At 32.1% G+C, this 17,450-nt stretch overlaps 2 protein-coding genes across 5 annotated transcripts in view; one reads left to right on the forward strand and one right to left on the reverse strand.

Annotated features, from left to right (window-relative positions):
* Positions 1 to 17,450, reverse strand: part of LOC111415637 (SCY1-like protein bma) — a 265,493-nt gene that overhangs the window by 214,703 nt on the left and 33,340 nt on the right. The gene's annotated exons all lie outside the window — the stretch shown is intronic.
* Positions 724 to 15,556, forward strand: LOC139430732 (chymotrypsin-1-like). The gene is made up of 7 exons (XM_071197955.1): positions 724 to 859; positions 931 to 992; positions 1,060 to 1,151; positions 14,775 to 14,916; positions 14,980 to 15,093; positions 15,146 to 15,295; positions 15,353 to 15,556. Exons 1-7 carry the CDS (start codon positions 814 to 816, stop codon positions 15,503 to 15,505), a joined length of 759 nt encoding a protein of 252 aa, XP_071054056.1. The 5' UTR covers positions 724 to 813; the 3' UTR covers positions 15,506 to 15,556.

Genomic DNA, 17,450 nt, shown 5'->3' on the forward strand with positions numbered 1-17,450 from the left:
GTGTCAACTCGACCTAAAAAACCCTCTTTATGTCATGTCATGTTGAAACTGCCATGTTTCTTCATGAAATGGGTCAAAACATATTACCTAAATACAATTTGTTATTTTAATCTATTTTTATTAGATCAATATGTTGGTATTAATGAATCACTTTTCTTTTGCTAACAAAAACTTTTCAAACTGCAAAGTACCAAAGTTTACCAAAGCAGTATCACGTAGTACAAAGTTTTGAAACACACTACAATTTAATAACACTTAATATTTACCGTTATAGATGTTGTTGTAAAGTACACCAACCTATTTATAGCTAAGCTAAAGATATATCTAACATCGATCGAATAACAACAATTTATTTTTCGTTCTTTTAAAAGTTTTATCTACTAAATCCTTTCGTTTATCTTCATGTAGTAACTTCCGTATGCGGGAAGTGCTTAAACGAGTCCGAGTATTGTCAACATGACCAAACTTGAACGAACAAAGCTGGTCAGTTGGATTATTTTGCAAACAAACTTACTTCCTTGTAGACGAAGTTTGCAAAGTCGATTTCACTTCAACAATGTTAGGTACTATACATAATGTTCTAGAATGCTTTTAGTTAATGAGGAAAATAAAAAAGTAATAGTGCCAACATAAGTGAATTTATTTGTAAAAAGATAATAAAAACATAAATTTAACTGAACCGCATTGTAACTAACACCAACATACAGTCGACACCCATATATACAAATCCCATTTTGTTATCAATATTTAATTCAAAAAAAATTAGAACAATCTTTTTTCTAAAACGATTTGTAATATCATAAGTTGAAAGTAATGTTTCCTGTGGTATTGATTTTTGTTTTATTGATGAACGTATGCGGTAAGCTTGACGTGATTTATGTTTCTTATCATATTTTAACCAATGTGAATTTGTAATTTATTGATGTTAAGCTCTTCCAAACAATAGAGTTATAAATGGTTTGGTTGCTGAAAACGGTGAATTTCCATACATGGTAAGTTTTTTGTACATTTATTTTCAAATTCTTAGATAATCAAAAAAATCAATATATTAAATTTTAGGTTTCTGTGAGATATTTCAATCTACATATTTGCGGAGGTACCATCCTTAATCCTCGATTTATTTTAACAGCTGCTCACTGTACTTCAGAAGAGTAAGAAAACAATTTTTTTTAAATAAATTGATTTGTGTTAATTTATGACTCGAGGAATATCTTTGATTATTTTTAACATATTAGACAGTTACTTGAAAGAGAGTTTCATGACAAATTATATCACTCAGCAGCGATGATTACCCATAAACTTGATACAATATAATCATATCCGAATATCGATCTTTTCTGCTAAGTGCTACTTTATTAATAATCGCTTATCATTTTTATATGTCATTTTAAAGAAGATATGAGGCTTTAATTAAAATACTTATGTTTTCGTAAACGAAGTTACAGTAATTATTCGTATTTCTCAAATTAATTCATATTTTAAATTAATTTTCATAAAAAACATACCTATCTTTACTTGTAATCGTATAAAATAGCAAAGGAGGACTACAGATCCGGATGCCTATTATTTACGTGAAAAAAATCGTCTCTCAAAAGACCATTTTAAAGCAAAATTATTTCTTTCTTTCTACAAGTTTCAATGCTATGATTTTAAATTACTCAAATTGTACCATTAGGATGGAATAAAAACCATTTTATGGTAAATTCAATTCAGTTTCAATACACCAAAAATTATTCCTTTATTCGTACTACTAATTACCACTGATATGATTTCTTTAATTTAACATAGTGGTTCTTATTCAGGTTAAATTGATAAAATAACAATTTAAAAATTGTGACATAAAAAGCATTTTAAAGCGAATTTAATTAATATTTGATGCGTTAAATATTAATAATAATAATGAAATTTATTTAGGACCTCATAGATAAACTAATAACATGAAATATAACACATCTATACCAATGTGAAAGAATATAAACTAAATTGAAACAAGGTCCTAAACAGGGTATCGACCGAGGTCTTTCAGCCTGTGATAAATAATGTACAATTTGGCTATTTTTTATTCAGTATTTTTCATTCTTGAAATTTTGTGGAAAAGTGAGGGAAATATTAGAATGTGCACTGTACTCGTCCTCATCAATCTTTCAAGCACCGACTCTGGAAATTTCTTGCTAATCTACTCCGCTAGTCGCAATCCTCGTTCCTGAATTGGTGTGATTCCAGTCGTTTCATACAATACTTGGAAGGATTATGCAGGGGGTTGTTTGGATGTCTAATTCTTGTAATCTTTCTTAGCGCAGTACGTTCTGCTACTTTTAGATGTTGTATTGTCCTTGGAGTAGAAAACCGTGTAAATACTATTCCGTATTCGATCAAGGGCCTGCAGATGGATTTGTAAATTTTAATTGCTACTTTGAGTGAAATGTCTTTGTTCCTATAAACTAACGACTTAAAATGCGCCGCTCTCATTCCGCATTTCATCTTTGTTTTGATGGCATGGACATTAAATTGAACAGCATACCCATATATTTAGCAGTAGGTGATGGAGAAACGTTGATGCCCAGAACATTTATTGTTGGAGATCTTTCGTTGATTCGGTGAAACGGAACAAGTAACTGAGTTTTGCTTGAATTTAACTGTATTCTCCATGTTTGAAACACCATTCTAATATGCTCGAACATATTTTGCGTCTTGTTAATAGTATCTGGTAAGTTTTTGGCATGTGCTATTATGGCAGTGTCATCGGCATATTGGAGAATGTAGGATTCGTTGTTAAAATATATCAATGTTATATATGTCGTGGCCGAAAATATTGTAAAGGGAAGGAGACAAAGGTGAGCCTTGAGGAAGACCTTGTTGCATGAAAAAGAGTCTTGATAAGAAATTCTGGACTTTAATCTGTGAAGTTCGATTTGATAAAAACTGGAGAATTATGTTAAGGAGGTAGAATGGAACGTTAAGATTTCCTAACTTGTAGATCAGTCCTCGATGCCATACTGAGTCGAACGCTTTTTTGATATCCAGAAATAAAATTGCTGATCGTAATTTCTGTTTATGTGCTACTTGACAGTTCGAGATTAACACACTTAATGGGTGGACGGTACTTCTGTTTTGTCGAAAGCCAAATTGATATTCCGGAATATTATGGTTTACAATCTCAAGAAGCCGTGTTAAAATTATAGATTCAAACATCCTCCCTAAAACCGGTAAGAGCGAAATCGGTCGATAGTTAGCCGGATCCTCTGTTGCTCCATTGTTCTTCGGGATACATATTATTATTGCCTTTTTCCATTCTTTTGGATAATATTGGTTAACTAGACAATAATTTAGGATTTTTCTGATATATTCATGAAGATCGAGGATTTTAAAAAATTTTCTTGTGACATTATCATATGTTGGCGCAGTGTTTCTGCCGTTATGTATAATCTTGAGATATTCTTCTTCATCAACAAGCGCCTCCTCTGGCATAGGAGTTCCATTTGTGAATGCAGAAACATACCACTCATCCAATCGATTTCGCCGATTTTTTGGCGGGAGAGGGAAGTTGAAATAGTGATTTCTTTTGATTGGGCTTTTTGTATTTATGGCATTGGATAAACAATCGCAGAAATTGGAAATTTTGCCTTAATTAATTATTTCGTTACCATTTATAAATTCAGCGACTCTCCTGTTCACTTCTCTGACATTGCATACATTTTTTAATTCAGGTCCAATTGAAGTACTTGTAGAAACGCCATATTCCAAGTTCAGAACGATACCTAGGTGATCGGAGCATAGGTCCGGATCCATCTCAACTGAAGTGATCAGCGGTTTTAGGTTGTTTGTACACAGCACTAGGTCTGGAGTGGTGCTATCTCTCTCATTCATTATGAATGTGGGTGGAATGTGTATTTGAACAAAGTTTGTCCTATCAAGGAATTGTTTTATTTGTGTCTTCTTTATAGGATTCTAGTTGAAGTCCCCGATTATGATGCAGTTGTCAAATAATGCTGCCATGATAAATATGTTGCCCTCAATCAAGCTCAATATCGCCTAACTTGAAGGTAGCATGAATGGAATCGTTTAATGGGTTGGTTATACTAGGTGGATTGTATTTTCCTAGGCTTACACACGGGTGTCCCATTATGACAGCTCCTCCCCTTATGTTTGCATTTACAATATTACCCTGTTTTTGTATGGTAGTCCAATTCTGGAATTTAATTTGGGTTTTCGATTAGGTCTCCACGAACATCGCTCCTTTAATCTCATTGTTCGTAATAAAATTGTACACTATATGTGATTTACTGTTGAAGCTGTTAATGTTGGCATATAATAATCTTACGCTAGACATCGTCAATTTGCATGATTGTTGTTTGTGATCCAATGGTAGGTTCGGTTGGTGATGGGATATTGACGTTTAATAAATCAATCATCATAATGTACATATAGTTTGCAGAGAAGGTTAAATATTATTTCTTGATTTCTACAAGTTTCAACGTAAATTATTTTGTTATTTCATTTCCAATTTCGGGTTTAGTTTAAAAATATTAATTTAACCTTTTGTTCGGTTTTATAACATGAGCGTGTCATAAATTTTATAACAACGGGTTCGCTTTAACTTTTTTTGATTTTCGAGTTAATTTCCGTGTTTATAGTACAGGCCACACATAACGTCTTTTTTGCAACAAATACGTTGATACTAATGTGTTTGTTGAGATAAGTATTACGTTATGTTTAATAAAATATTATATATTTTGCAAGAGTAAAAATATTTAATATATGTATATTAAACAATTGTTAAAAACATAAAATAAAATCAATGAAATAGATTAATTTTTGAAATTTAACAACCACATATACAATTATTAAAAAACAAACGTATAATATGTACATCAATTCATATCCAGTTTGAATTGGATGAGACAGGTTATATTTTTTCTTTTGTAACAGTTCAAAGTGGTTACATTTTTGACTAGGTAAGGAAATTGTCAAATATTTTAATTTGAGAGAGAGAAAGATATTTATTCCAGCTTATCACAATACAATTCAAAATTAAATAATATTATTATACAATGTAAACTTAAAGTTAAACTTTGAAGCTGGAACGGGCTACCGACCGTGGTACTTCTGCCCCTGTTACACCGATTAGTCATTTTTTAGGAATCCACGATTTCTGGGGCTACTTCTAGATGCGATGTCGCCTTTTTGCTGATGTTAAGGAAGATGGGAGTTCCATAATCAAGAATGGGTCTGCAAGTTGTTTTATAAATATGCATGGCACATTTAAAATTTATCCCATTGTTCTTGTAGGTGAGACATCTAAATTACGTTGCACGTTCTTTGACTTTCATTTTAACCTTTTTCGTGTGGATGTCAAATTTTATTTTGTTATCAAAGATTATCCCAAGATATTTACAAGAATTGGTTGGATGTACCAAAGTATTAGCCATCCTGATATTCGGAGAATTTTCAGATAATCTATAGAATAGTAGAACTCACTATTCCCAGATTCACCAGATTTTGAACCAGCTTTCGACTTTCTCCGTGCGTCACTAGTGCTGTATCACCTGTGAAAGAGGAGAACCTTGCGGAACCCCCTGTTTTGGGTAGAATACTTTGGAGGTTGTACCATTTATTCTTACACATAAAGAGCGATTGTGTAAGAAATCTTCAACCAGTGCCACTATGTCTGAGGGGACATTCATTTTGTCAGTTTGTATGACAAGCCCTTGTGCCATACCGAATCAAATGCTTTTTTGACGTATAGACAAAGAATCGCTGTTTTGCCTTTTTTAATTTACACGTAGAAATGTTGTATGTTAATATAGATAGTGGGTAAATAGTAGACATTTTCGATTTAAAACCAAATTGATGAGACGGAATATGTCGATCAACATAAACCAACAACTTATTCTTTAATATTGTTTCGAAATTTTTCCCAATAACGGGTAGAAGTGTTATCAGTCAGTAGCCACTCGGAGATTTTAGGTTTTCTCCTTTTTTAGGAAGACAAATCACTACTCCGGATTTCCATTCAGGTGGAAAAAAATGCTTCGAAATGCAAAAATTGTAAATATCAATAATATAATCGTGCACCTTTTCATCTAACTGTCTAATCATTTTTTTAGAAATGTTGTGATATCCCAGTACCGAGATTTCATCTTTTGCTATCACTTGCGTATATTTTTCTTCGCTTATGTATACGTAGATCTTCGGTAGTTTCAAATGAACTTTGACGAAAGTCATCATACATCCTGAAATTCATCATCTTCTAAAAAATCAAAACATTTTTCAAGATAGTCAGCTTGTATTCGGCCTATGTCTTCGTCCGTGGTATGAATGGTATCGGAAATAGGGTCATCAGGAATCGAACTCCTGTTGTAATTAGACAATTTTTTAATTTCCTGCAAATATTTTTCCCTTTTGAAAAACAGATTTCTTTGCATGCTTTCATGTACTTGGTTGATTTGTATTCTAGAATTATTTTTTGTATCGCTTTAGTTTTAATTGGAAAATGATTCCAATTCATTTTCATATTCTAAACAAATTACATTTACTACAGAGTTTCTTGAAAGTAAATGATAGACACTTTGAACACTTCATTGACGCTGTTGTAGGTATTTTCTCTATTACACATAAATGGCAAGTTCCACGTTTCGCTCAGAGCTGTTCGGTAGTATCCTTTTCTACTATTGATTGGGAGTAATTGCATTTTAAAAATGCTACTATATCCGCTTGTAGTGTCTTATTGGTTGTAACTAAGGTTTCATCAAACTAAAGGATAGATTTTTTTTTTAATTCTACGGCAGTTTGCTACATTTATTTGTGAAAACGAATATATAACATTTGCATTTGTGCCAGCGATATTTAACAAATTAAAATAAATCACACATCTTTTAGTAATTCGAGTTACCGTCTAAGTGGCAGACAACTCCAACTTTTGTCGAATTATAATCTATTAATATCGAATATTATTAGTATTATTTTCGAATGAACGACTCGACTTTTATTTGGTAAAAATTCTGATGGGATTTCTCGCTTGTTCTTTTTTATTATTCCAGTCAATGTTAATTTCTTCTGTACTAAATAATCTGCTAGACTCTGCTAGAGCAACACTAGTATAGTAGTTGTCAGTATCATTTCTGTTAGAATTCTATTGGTTCAACTAATCTCTTTACAACATCCATCAGTTTGTTAGATATCATATACGGACCATCTGGTTGCTTAACGCAATAAATTTCTGAGTTGAATGTATAAGGTTTTAAAATTATCGTAAAATTGAAAACGTGTCCGTTCGAAAAATATTGTACTATTACTAATACTAATATTGTATTTCTTCATCCTTTCAATACTTCAATCTTTTCGGTTTTTCGTATATTTATAGAAATATTCAATATCTTTGAATATCTTAAATATTTCTTTCCAAAGCAATTATTTTTGGTGTATTGAAACTGGATTGAATTTACCATAAAATGAATTAAATTTAAATTCAATCCAGTTTCAATACATCAAAAATAATTCCTTTATTCCTATAATTACGTGATAAGATTTCTTTAATTTAACATAGTGATTGTTAAAATTAAATTGATATGTATCTCAAGAACGAATTGACATATCAAAATAAAACAAAAACCATTTTAAAGTCAATTTAATTAATATTTAATGCGTTAAATATTAATTCTTCATTTCTACAAGTTTCAACGTTATGATTTTTTTGCTTCATTTCCAATTTTGTGTTTTGTTTAAAAATACCAATTTAAATGAAAATCACATCTCAAAAAGTAATTAATATCATTAAGATGAAAAAAAAAACGATTTCATGGTAAATTTAATCCAGTTTCTACGTACCAAAAATAATTCCTTTATTTCCATAATTACCAATGATATGATTTCTTTAATTTAACATAGTGGTTATTCAGGTTAAATTGATAAAATTACAATTTAAAAAATCGTACCTTAAATACGAATTAATTCCGAGATATTTAAAAAGAGATTTAATGAAAATGTCTCAATTTAATAGACGTACCATATTAAGTTGGTAAGCTCATATTCAGTATTTGAATTTACTATAATTGGTTATTAAAATCGTTCAACGTGGGAATTTTATTGTTTAAAAATGGTTAATGTTTTTATCCAAAAACTTCCTTTTAATCGTTTTTGGTTTTTAAGTCAAATCAATTTTGATATTAAAAATATTAAATTTGAGTGTTTTCGGAATCAAATTAAGTTAACGTGACACTAATATAAATTCATAAAACTAATAATAAGTTTATATATAGAGATCTAGCAATAATCTGGATATACCTCTGGATATATTTTCGTTTTCTATATGGGCTTCGTCAAAACCATTAAGATGTCCTCTGATCTTTATCCAACGAGGAAAACTGCCGGGTTAGTTCAAGTTAAAGCTGAAAGTGTTCCTTTGAGGACAAGGTGAGCAAAACCACAAAGGACGAAACCCGCAGTTATCTAGTAAACAAGGCATTAAAAGAGCTAAGGAAAAGCTGGCAAACCACCCGTGTTTGAAATCCACTACTTCTTGGGTGTATTTTCAGAGTGGCGCCTACTATTTTTCTATTGGCCTTAGTGTTGCTATTAGGGCAATTATTATTTTCACCCTAGAAAGATAATCATATTGTGATATACGTAAAAGATAGTCATGCGTATAACTGATCCATGAGCTTTAACTTGTTTTAATCACAAGTTTTATTTATTGATTTGAATAAACCAATCTTTATTATATATTTATAAACAGATGAAATAATAACCACAATTTCTATATTTATATTTATTTATTTATACAAAAAAAGCAGAAACTTTAAATGCGTCAATTTTATGCAGACTAACTTTCTAGGGTTAAAATAGTCCAGTATATTTATCTTACGTACAGTTATCTTTATGGATGGCAACCAGCACTGTTATTTTCGTTGCTGACTATCTCTATGTTTAGATGTAACAAGTTACTTCTAGAAGTGAATTTGAATAAAATTTTGCACTCAAATAAAAAATAATATTTATTTTCGCTATTACATTATCATTTTAAAAATATTAAATAAGCACTTTCCAAATTATTATTTCCCAGATAGGCTTCTCTTTAATTAACAACAGCTCTAAACAACTTTATATACACCACTAACGCATAACAGGCTGCCAACCGTAATTTCAAACATTAATTATCATATTGGGTTGTAGAAATCGGTCAAACTTTGATTTTAATTGTATATGAATAAGTTTTGTAGTTCCGAATTTTTTTAGTCCTTAATTATAAACAACCTCAACGCAATTTTTTGTAATAGAGGGTACTAAACATCAGATTATAGAAATCGGTCGGATGCTGATTTTTATTGTAAATCGAATCATTTCAACGGTTTCACAGGGTTTTAGAATTTTTTATTCTTTAATTGGAAACGCCCTCTCGCAGCTTTTTTGGTCATTAATGCTTTAGAGGATGCTTAACATGATTCTGACTTTTAATTTTAATTTTAGAATGCAGACATTGATCAATTTTCGATTTTCATTGTAAATCGGCGGGTTTAAACGGTATCCCAAGCTTTCGGAATTAGTTGTAAATACTTCCTTCCAATTTTTTGTTCAATAGAGATTGTGCTAAACATTGTTTTTAATTTTAATTTTATGTTTTACAATTTAGAAAACGATCAAATATCGGTTTTCGTAGTAAATCTATGCGTCTTAACGATTTTACTAGCTAATAATAACATGAATCCTATAAAACGTAAAAAAGGTTCCGAAAATTGGAAGTTTTTAAGTGAGTGGACTGAACAGTATTGTTTTACACTGCCAGATAGAGCTAAAGCTATTCTATTATCCTCATATGTAATAAAACAGTCGCTATTATTAAAAGTGGCAATTTAAAACGACATTACGAAACAAATCACCAGGTATTTCACAAAAATTTGTCTCTTGGAAGTAGTGTGCGTCATGAAAAAATACAAACATATTTAATATCTTACAAGAAAAGCACTGCCGTGCTAAGTACAAGAAAAATCTTCAGAAGCTGCGTTTCGTATATGCTGGACGCTTAACAAGCATCAAAAGCCATTTTCTGATTCTGAGATAATCAAAGAATATTTACCGCAAGTAGCTACAGCAGTTTTTATAGAAAAAAAAGAAAAAGTCAACGCTATTCAAAGTATACCTCTGTCTGTAAGAAGTAATACAGAAAGAACAGAAATTTTGGCTGCTGATAACAGAGCCAGACGATGAGCAATAAACCGCTTTGGTCAATTTTATTAGATCTCGTTCTGCACTTCAACATAAGTAAGGAGTAATAAAAAATTTGGATAAATTAGAAGAGAAGAAATACATGGAATTCTTAGAAAACAGGTCCAATATGGTAAATATACCTTTTTTGAAGGACATTTTAAAATATTTTAATGCGAAAATTTGTCTTCTTTTCGGCGCAAGTTGGATACTTTTGAAAATAATATTCTAAATCAGCAATATATTCATTTTTCAACCATTCTTCAATATAAAAGCAATTTCGAAATAGATACTGCTGTGTTTTTAAATTTCATATCAGAACTTAAGAAGGAATTTGACGCAAGATTCCAAGACTTTGGTAAAATAGGAAAGCTACCGCAATTCGTAAAGTCGCCTTTTGAAGTATCTCAGGAGAATGGACTGATGTGGTATGAAGCTTTTTAATATTTTATAGGCTCCGCATCAATTGGAGATAATTGATTTACAAAAAGATGTGTGTTTGAAAACCAAAATAAGTGCACCCACTAAAATCTACATGGTTCAGAAAACTACCCTAATTGCAAAAGCTAGACATTCCGTTATTTACTATGTTTGGCTTCACATAATTATGTATGTGAAACAAAATTTAAAACAATTTTTAAAGAAACCAAAAATTACTCTATTTCTTTTGGAACTCTTTTTCTGGTCCTCTGTAAAATTTCCCAAAGATTTTCGGAAAACCGTTGCCTTAACGGAAAACACCCTTTGGCAATGTTTTACTCACTAGTGCTGTAGAACAGCGTTTCTCAACCTGTGGGGCGCGCACAGATCAAAATGAAAAAAAAAAAACGATTTTTACTAATAAAAAAATTTAACTCACAGAAAGAAAAGCAAAATGATATTCATTCTGACATTACAAAAAATTAAGTAAGTACAGTGTACGTTTAAACTAATATACCATTTAATTATTATAAATATGATTGTATCAGTAGGTACTGTCAAATGCCAAATGAAACTAATAGAAACTCATGAATTAAAAGTAACTTTAATAATTATTAGTGACTCCCTTGGGCCTGTCTCGCACAGCAAAGTTTTTCAAAAGAAGGTTTTATATTAGAAATAGCCACTCTTAGTTCTTTGTCTATATTCAGTCGAGACCTATATTTTGTCTTTATAGCAGCCACCGCAGAAAATCCGGCTTCGCAAAGGTACGATGTTGAAAATGGCTATAATATACGAAATACTCTTGTTTTCAGTGTAAAAAGGGCATCATCCACTTCCGCCCAAAATTCAAAGACAGATTTATTACTAAATTCTCTCTTGATTTCGCCGCTTGCAGTAAAGTCTACGAAGATTTCTTCTTCTGCAGTTGAGAGACCTTCGGGAGTAGTTCGAATGGATCCCTAACCCACTCGTAACTTGCTACCAATTTGTCGTCAGCAATAAAATGCGTTTTAAAATTCTGTGCCAACATGGCGAAATGACTTTCTATTGTTACAAAAACAACTTTCACATACTGTGCTTCTTGTATGTTTTAACACAGTCATTCACATTTGCAAACATTTCTAGTTTTTTTTGTTTCACATTTCTGTTCCACAGCTCCAACTTTCTACAAAAGCACTAAGTTTATCACTGCTATCCAACATATGTGTGCTTGCTCCTTGGAGTTGTAGATTAAGGGTATTTTATTTCTCGAATATGTCGACGAAGTAACTAAATTTCATCACAAATAAAGCATCTCGAAACTTTTCGGCTTCCGGACGGTTTTCCTCTTCTAGAAAAGTGGCAATTTCCTCTTTTAACTCATAAACACGTTGTAGACATTTCCCACGTGACAACCATCTGGCCTCGCAATAAAATAGCAACGTAGAATTTATTTATACAGAATTATTTACTACAGTTACAACCATCCTTAACACAACGTTGAGACTAGGACTCATTTCTTTGGAAGCCAGAGTCTCTCTGTGGATCATGCAATAGGTCCAGACACATTGCGCAGATTTTTGTTTCACAAGTGCTTGTATACTTTGGAATCTTCCAGATATTGTACGAGCACCATTGGTGCATATTCCAACGCAATTCTTCCACTCTATGTGGCCTTATTAATAAAATCAATTAAAATATCAAACAAAGAGAGTGCTGTGGCTTTGAGTTCTATAGGTTTGCAGAAAAGTAGTTCTTGTACCTACTGCCGATATACCATCACCAAATCAGACATAGGCAATTAAATGACCGTCTTTATTGCTATCTGTTGCCTCGTCATGCTGTACATCTTCGGCTATATCACCAATTCGACGGACAACAGTATCGTTTGTAAGACGTATGGATTGCAATTGTTTGCCAAAATTACCTCCAAACATAGTTTCTACACTCTCCATCGCAGCTGGCAAAATAAGGTCTTCACCAATGGTGTGAGCCTTTTTACATCTGGCAGTTTTATATGATACTTTGTAAGAGACAAGTAAAGCTGTTTCGTTCACAAAGTTTTTCGAAGAATGATGTTTGCTCTTCATATGTCTTTTTTTGATGTTTACTCACATGAAGTGTTTCCAAATGGCGTCTAAGTTTATTAGGTTTCATGCTGTTTGCTGCCAATATTTTTAAACAAATGACGCACAGGTAGGGGGCGCCATAAAAATTGTTATTGAGATTGGGCCGCGAATACTGAAACGTTGAGAAACGGTGCTGTAGAGAGTCTTACATATGATTCTAAATTTTAATTTCTATTTTGGATGGTACAAATCAGTCGATTTTTATCCCATATCAACACATTTTTAACGTTTAATTATTTTTCTGAATTCCCTGAATTTTTTTCTCTTCACTAATGATTTAGAGAGTGGTAAATGTGATTCTGAATTTTAAATACCAGTTTTCAAACGTAGAATTTTGTGAAAGTTTTAGTGCTGTCTTTTTCTTTGAATGAAGCCTTTGATACAAACGTAGCTGCTGTTATCAGAATTGTTTATATTAGGCAAAACCTATTAAAAACTCTCAATCCCATCACACACAAATTCATACGAGAATCTTTGAATTATTGTTTAAATAAAGACTAGTTCCAAATATATGGAAAGCCACAGCAGACTTACAAACCCTATACAACCAAGTATTAAAATGGTTACATAAATGGAGACTTACTCTCAATTGAGGAAAATTCCAAGTCACAGTTTCAAACCATCACATTTGTGAATCCGCATCTGCAACAGTGAATTCTGGCAACCTATGCATGAAACCATCTCCAGCGGTTAAATATCGGAGAATAATTTTGGATAAGCCTAAAATTATCCAAGCATTACAAAACCAAAAGGGACGACGCTATCAAAAGAGTATATCTACATCAACACTGCAATGAAATCTACAAAGCCATATGCAGACCGGTTGTAGACTCTGGATACATGCTAACAATTAACTCGACGAATAAGACTAAGGATATCATTGATAAAGCAGAAAGGAGATGCATAAGAATCAAAAAATCCAACAAAGTCCGACATTCAAAAAATTTTCTGCACAATATAAGTAATGAAGACTAATACGCTGGAACACAAATAAAACCAATATGGCTAAGGTACGAAGAACTAAAGAAGAAATTTATCAATGAAAAGTGCAACAGGCAGATTGGACACAATCTGTTCGAAAAGAGCAGAAAAAGATAACGACAGTAGACACTGGATAATATATGAAGTATGAACTATTAGGCAAATTGTCTTTCTAAAAAGATTGCCTACAATGATGATTTCTGACTCATGATCATTTGGCTCGGCCAGGATATAAATAAAACTACCAAAAATCAAGGAAAAGGGTGGAGATAACACTTTTAATTGATTCTGAAAATAAATATGATTCACAAATGACAAGAGGAAAAAAGAAACTGAAAAGAAAGAAAGTAAACATAAAAATTGTGTTTATTATTGTCTTTTCTAAAAATTCTAAAAAGTTGACTCATAACTGACGTGTGAACCGGCAATGCTGATAATGATCGAACATCTAAATATAACTTTTATCACTAAATACAATACAGATTAAAAAAACAGAATTTGTGCTACTTAAAACCAAAAATTGAGATATAAGTACGAGAGCTTTCACGGCCGGTGTTAATTAAACTATAACTAGAACTAACACTATCAGTAGAACTAATACTAGACCTAGAACTAGAAACATTCGGATTAAGCCTTTGGAAAAGTGTTTAACGTTTTGGATGCCACGTGCAACCTTCTTCAGAAACAAGTTCGAAGTGAATCAAGTGAATCACACTTACAACACGTTCGAAGTGATTCCTTGATTCAATTGATTAAACACTTTTTAACACGGATTAACCCGAAAGTTTCTAGTTGTAGGTCTAGTATTAGTTCTAGTTTTAGTTTAAGGAATCGAAGTGTTTTATTAAGTTTTAACGTTACATGTTATTCCGTAATACTTTTCTAATTTACTTAAATTTTTGCAGAAAAGAGTTAATAAATTATCAAGTGTAAGGTTATGGTAGCCCACATCAGCAGTAAATATGTAAATAATATCAATAATTAATCCTAAAATAGCTTCAATAATTCTTATTTTCCATATATCACACTGTAATTCTCGTCTAAAAGTAAATATAATTTCAGTATTGCATCTAATTTATCAATTCAATATGGTTTGATAAAAATATCAGAGGATGTTACCAACTCTATTCCAATAATGAAAGTGATTACTCATGAAAGTTATGACCGGGAAAATTATGATAGGAATGACATTGCTCTTCTTAAAGTACATACATCCGAGTATTTTTATTTTACACAATTTTTAATTCAAATATTAATTGTTTAATAGTTAACATTTGAGATACCTTTAAGTGAATCGGTTCAACCCATAAAACTTCCAACAGAAGAACAAACTTTCGAAGCATGGTCGATTGGTACATTAACTGGTTGGGGAGCATCATACGTAAGTCATAAAAATGAAATAAATTCCGTGAGTGTAAAAAATAATTTTACAGACTGGAGGAGACCCTTTAGAAAATCTTCATAAAGTAAACCTTTTTATTTATCCTCAAACAGAGTGTACAAAAATATTCAATAGCGACAGATTTAATGTCATTGCAGAGTTATGTGCAGGTGTTCTTCCAGGTGGAAAAGGGCAGTGTCATGTAAATAAACAAAGGTAACAATATATTAATTGAAAGTATATTAAAATTATTTTCTAGGGTGATTCTGGTGGACCGCTAACGTTACATGGAACTCAAGTTGGAATTGTTTCTTGGTCTTACAAACCTTGTACAATTACCGGTTATCCTGGTGTTTATACTAGAGTTTCTCACTACATAACATGGATCAAAGAGAAGATTAACTTGATGTAAATTTTGTTAATTCAGTAAGAATAGTCCTTGTAATGAATGTTAATAAAGTACTTTTCAATGAATATTAAGTAGTAGAATATTAAATTCATTACCTGTTATCTTTCCTTGAAATTCTAAGTAAAATATTGAAAAGTCAAGAAATTTATTTTCGTATATCATTCTTTCAAAGTTAATTTTAAATAAACTTTCATAGCTTCTACTTTATATACTAGACTTGAGAGACTTGAACCTTGGCGATGTTATAATAAAGCACTCTATAGTATACAGCTTTACAAGACCTCGATATAGCATTAGAGATAATGGAAACTGAACTTAAAATAGTACATCACAGTTATAATTTACGTTACATTTATCCAGCTTACCACCAAGTTTACTGTTATCTTCTTTAATGGATTTTACCATTACTTAATTTATATTTTCTTTCACAAAATTTGTGTAAAATATATATTTATCTCCGCGCAAAATACAAAACCTCAATTTATAACAAACTATGATCATTATAACTGAACAAGAAAATAATAAAAATAAACTGTATTATACTTTAATTAATATTTATTTTGTATAGTATTAACAATAATAAGTCTCTTTTGAAATAGTGATTACACGTTGGAGAGATTAGTTTTACTGCAGTTAGATTTGGGATTAAGAAGTGTAAAATCTTGTGAGATAAAAATCTTATCTTATACGATTGTTTTAACCAATTGAAAAATTATTTATCAATAAGTACCCGAAGTTCAATATATAGACAATCGGAAATGATCGATTAGCATCGTGTTAAACCTCGCTCAACTTGACACGCATTATTAGGAACGCATTGTTGTAAATTAAGTCAGAGATTGAGTTTGCTGATACAAATGTTACAAATAACTTGTGTTTCAGCACTTTATAAATGCAATCAATTTGTTTTATCATATAAAACGTTTTCCTGGTGAATTCCGCGGACGACCTTCCGGCGATGATCCTCGCATAGAGATACACAAATAAACATAAAGAGTACCATGAGAAGAATCCCAGAGAAACCAGGAGGCGGCAGACAAAACTGAAGTATATTACTTACTAGACGCAGGACACCGCTTCTCAATTGCTAATATGGAAATTACCAGTTGTACATCTGTAAAGTACCTGGGAGTAACACTGAATAGCAAACTCACCTCCCGGGAACATCTTCGGAAAGTCTGTGACAAAGCGGGAAGAATTGCATCAATGTTACGGCAAATAATGATCATCTGTAGAGGACCAACTGCTTCTAAACGTTGACTATTGATGGACATAAGCAGCCTTATTATACAGTATGGGCGTGAGGTGCGGTCGGACAAAAAGCGCCTTAAGAACGGTGTTCAGCAGTGTTTGTTGTGGCCGATATACCCTGATTTATCTATCGGAAGCGGAGGAATGAAAAGAATCTATGATATTCAGACAACAACGGGACCGACGGAAGTGCGTAAACAGACCAAGATGGCCATTGATGCTGCGTAGACTACAGATGATGCTACAGCGCTTGATAGACTACAGAGCTTATCTCACATATAATGAGTTGGGACGAACGAAAAGAACGGCGAGGTGATTTTCTAATCCACTCAGTTCTTAACAGCACACGCACACTTCCTGAAATATCAATTGAAGAGAGAAAAGGTAAATAGCCCCGCGTGTCGAATATTATAATACACACGTGTTCAAATATCTGTAGATCGAAAATGGCTCTAGACAAACTGAAGGCTGAAATCGGCTACTTAACGACCGACACTATTGCTAGCCATATTATGATAGCCAGCGAAACAGCATGGCTAAAAATAATTACTTTTATGACAAGTACATACTACGATAGAAGAAAAGGGCACCATCCCCCCAACACCGCCTGGAAAGGAAGAACTGTTGAACTGACTCGTGTTGAAAAACGCAAAGAAAGAGGTTATTCCGAAGAAATGCCTTGAAGCGCGGTCCCAAA

This window comes from Onthophagus taurus, chromosome 1, assembly GCF_036711975.1.
Source record: "Onthophagus taurus isolate NC chromosome 1, IU_Otau_3.0, whole genome shotgun sequence".
Classification (NCBI taxonomy): Eukaryota; Metazoa; Arthropoda; class Insecta; order Coleoptera; family Scarabaeidae; genus Onthophagus; species Onthophagus taurus.

What these genes read in the sequence shown, in the direction of transcription:
- LOC139430732 (XM_071197955.1), top strand. Translation starts at nt 814, where the DNA reads ATGTTTCCTGTGGTATTGATTTTTGTTTTATTGATGAACGTATGCG. An exon ending in TTTATTGATGAACGTATGCG is followed by an intron (nt 860 to 930) that starts GTAAGCTTGACG and finishes ATTGATGTTAAG; the next exon opens with CTCTTCCAAACAATAGAGTT. An exon ending in GCTCACTGTACTTCAGAAGA is followed by an intron (nt 1,152 to 14,774) that starts GTAAGAAAACAA and finishes ATATAATTTCAG; the next exon opens with TATTGCATCTAATTTATCAA.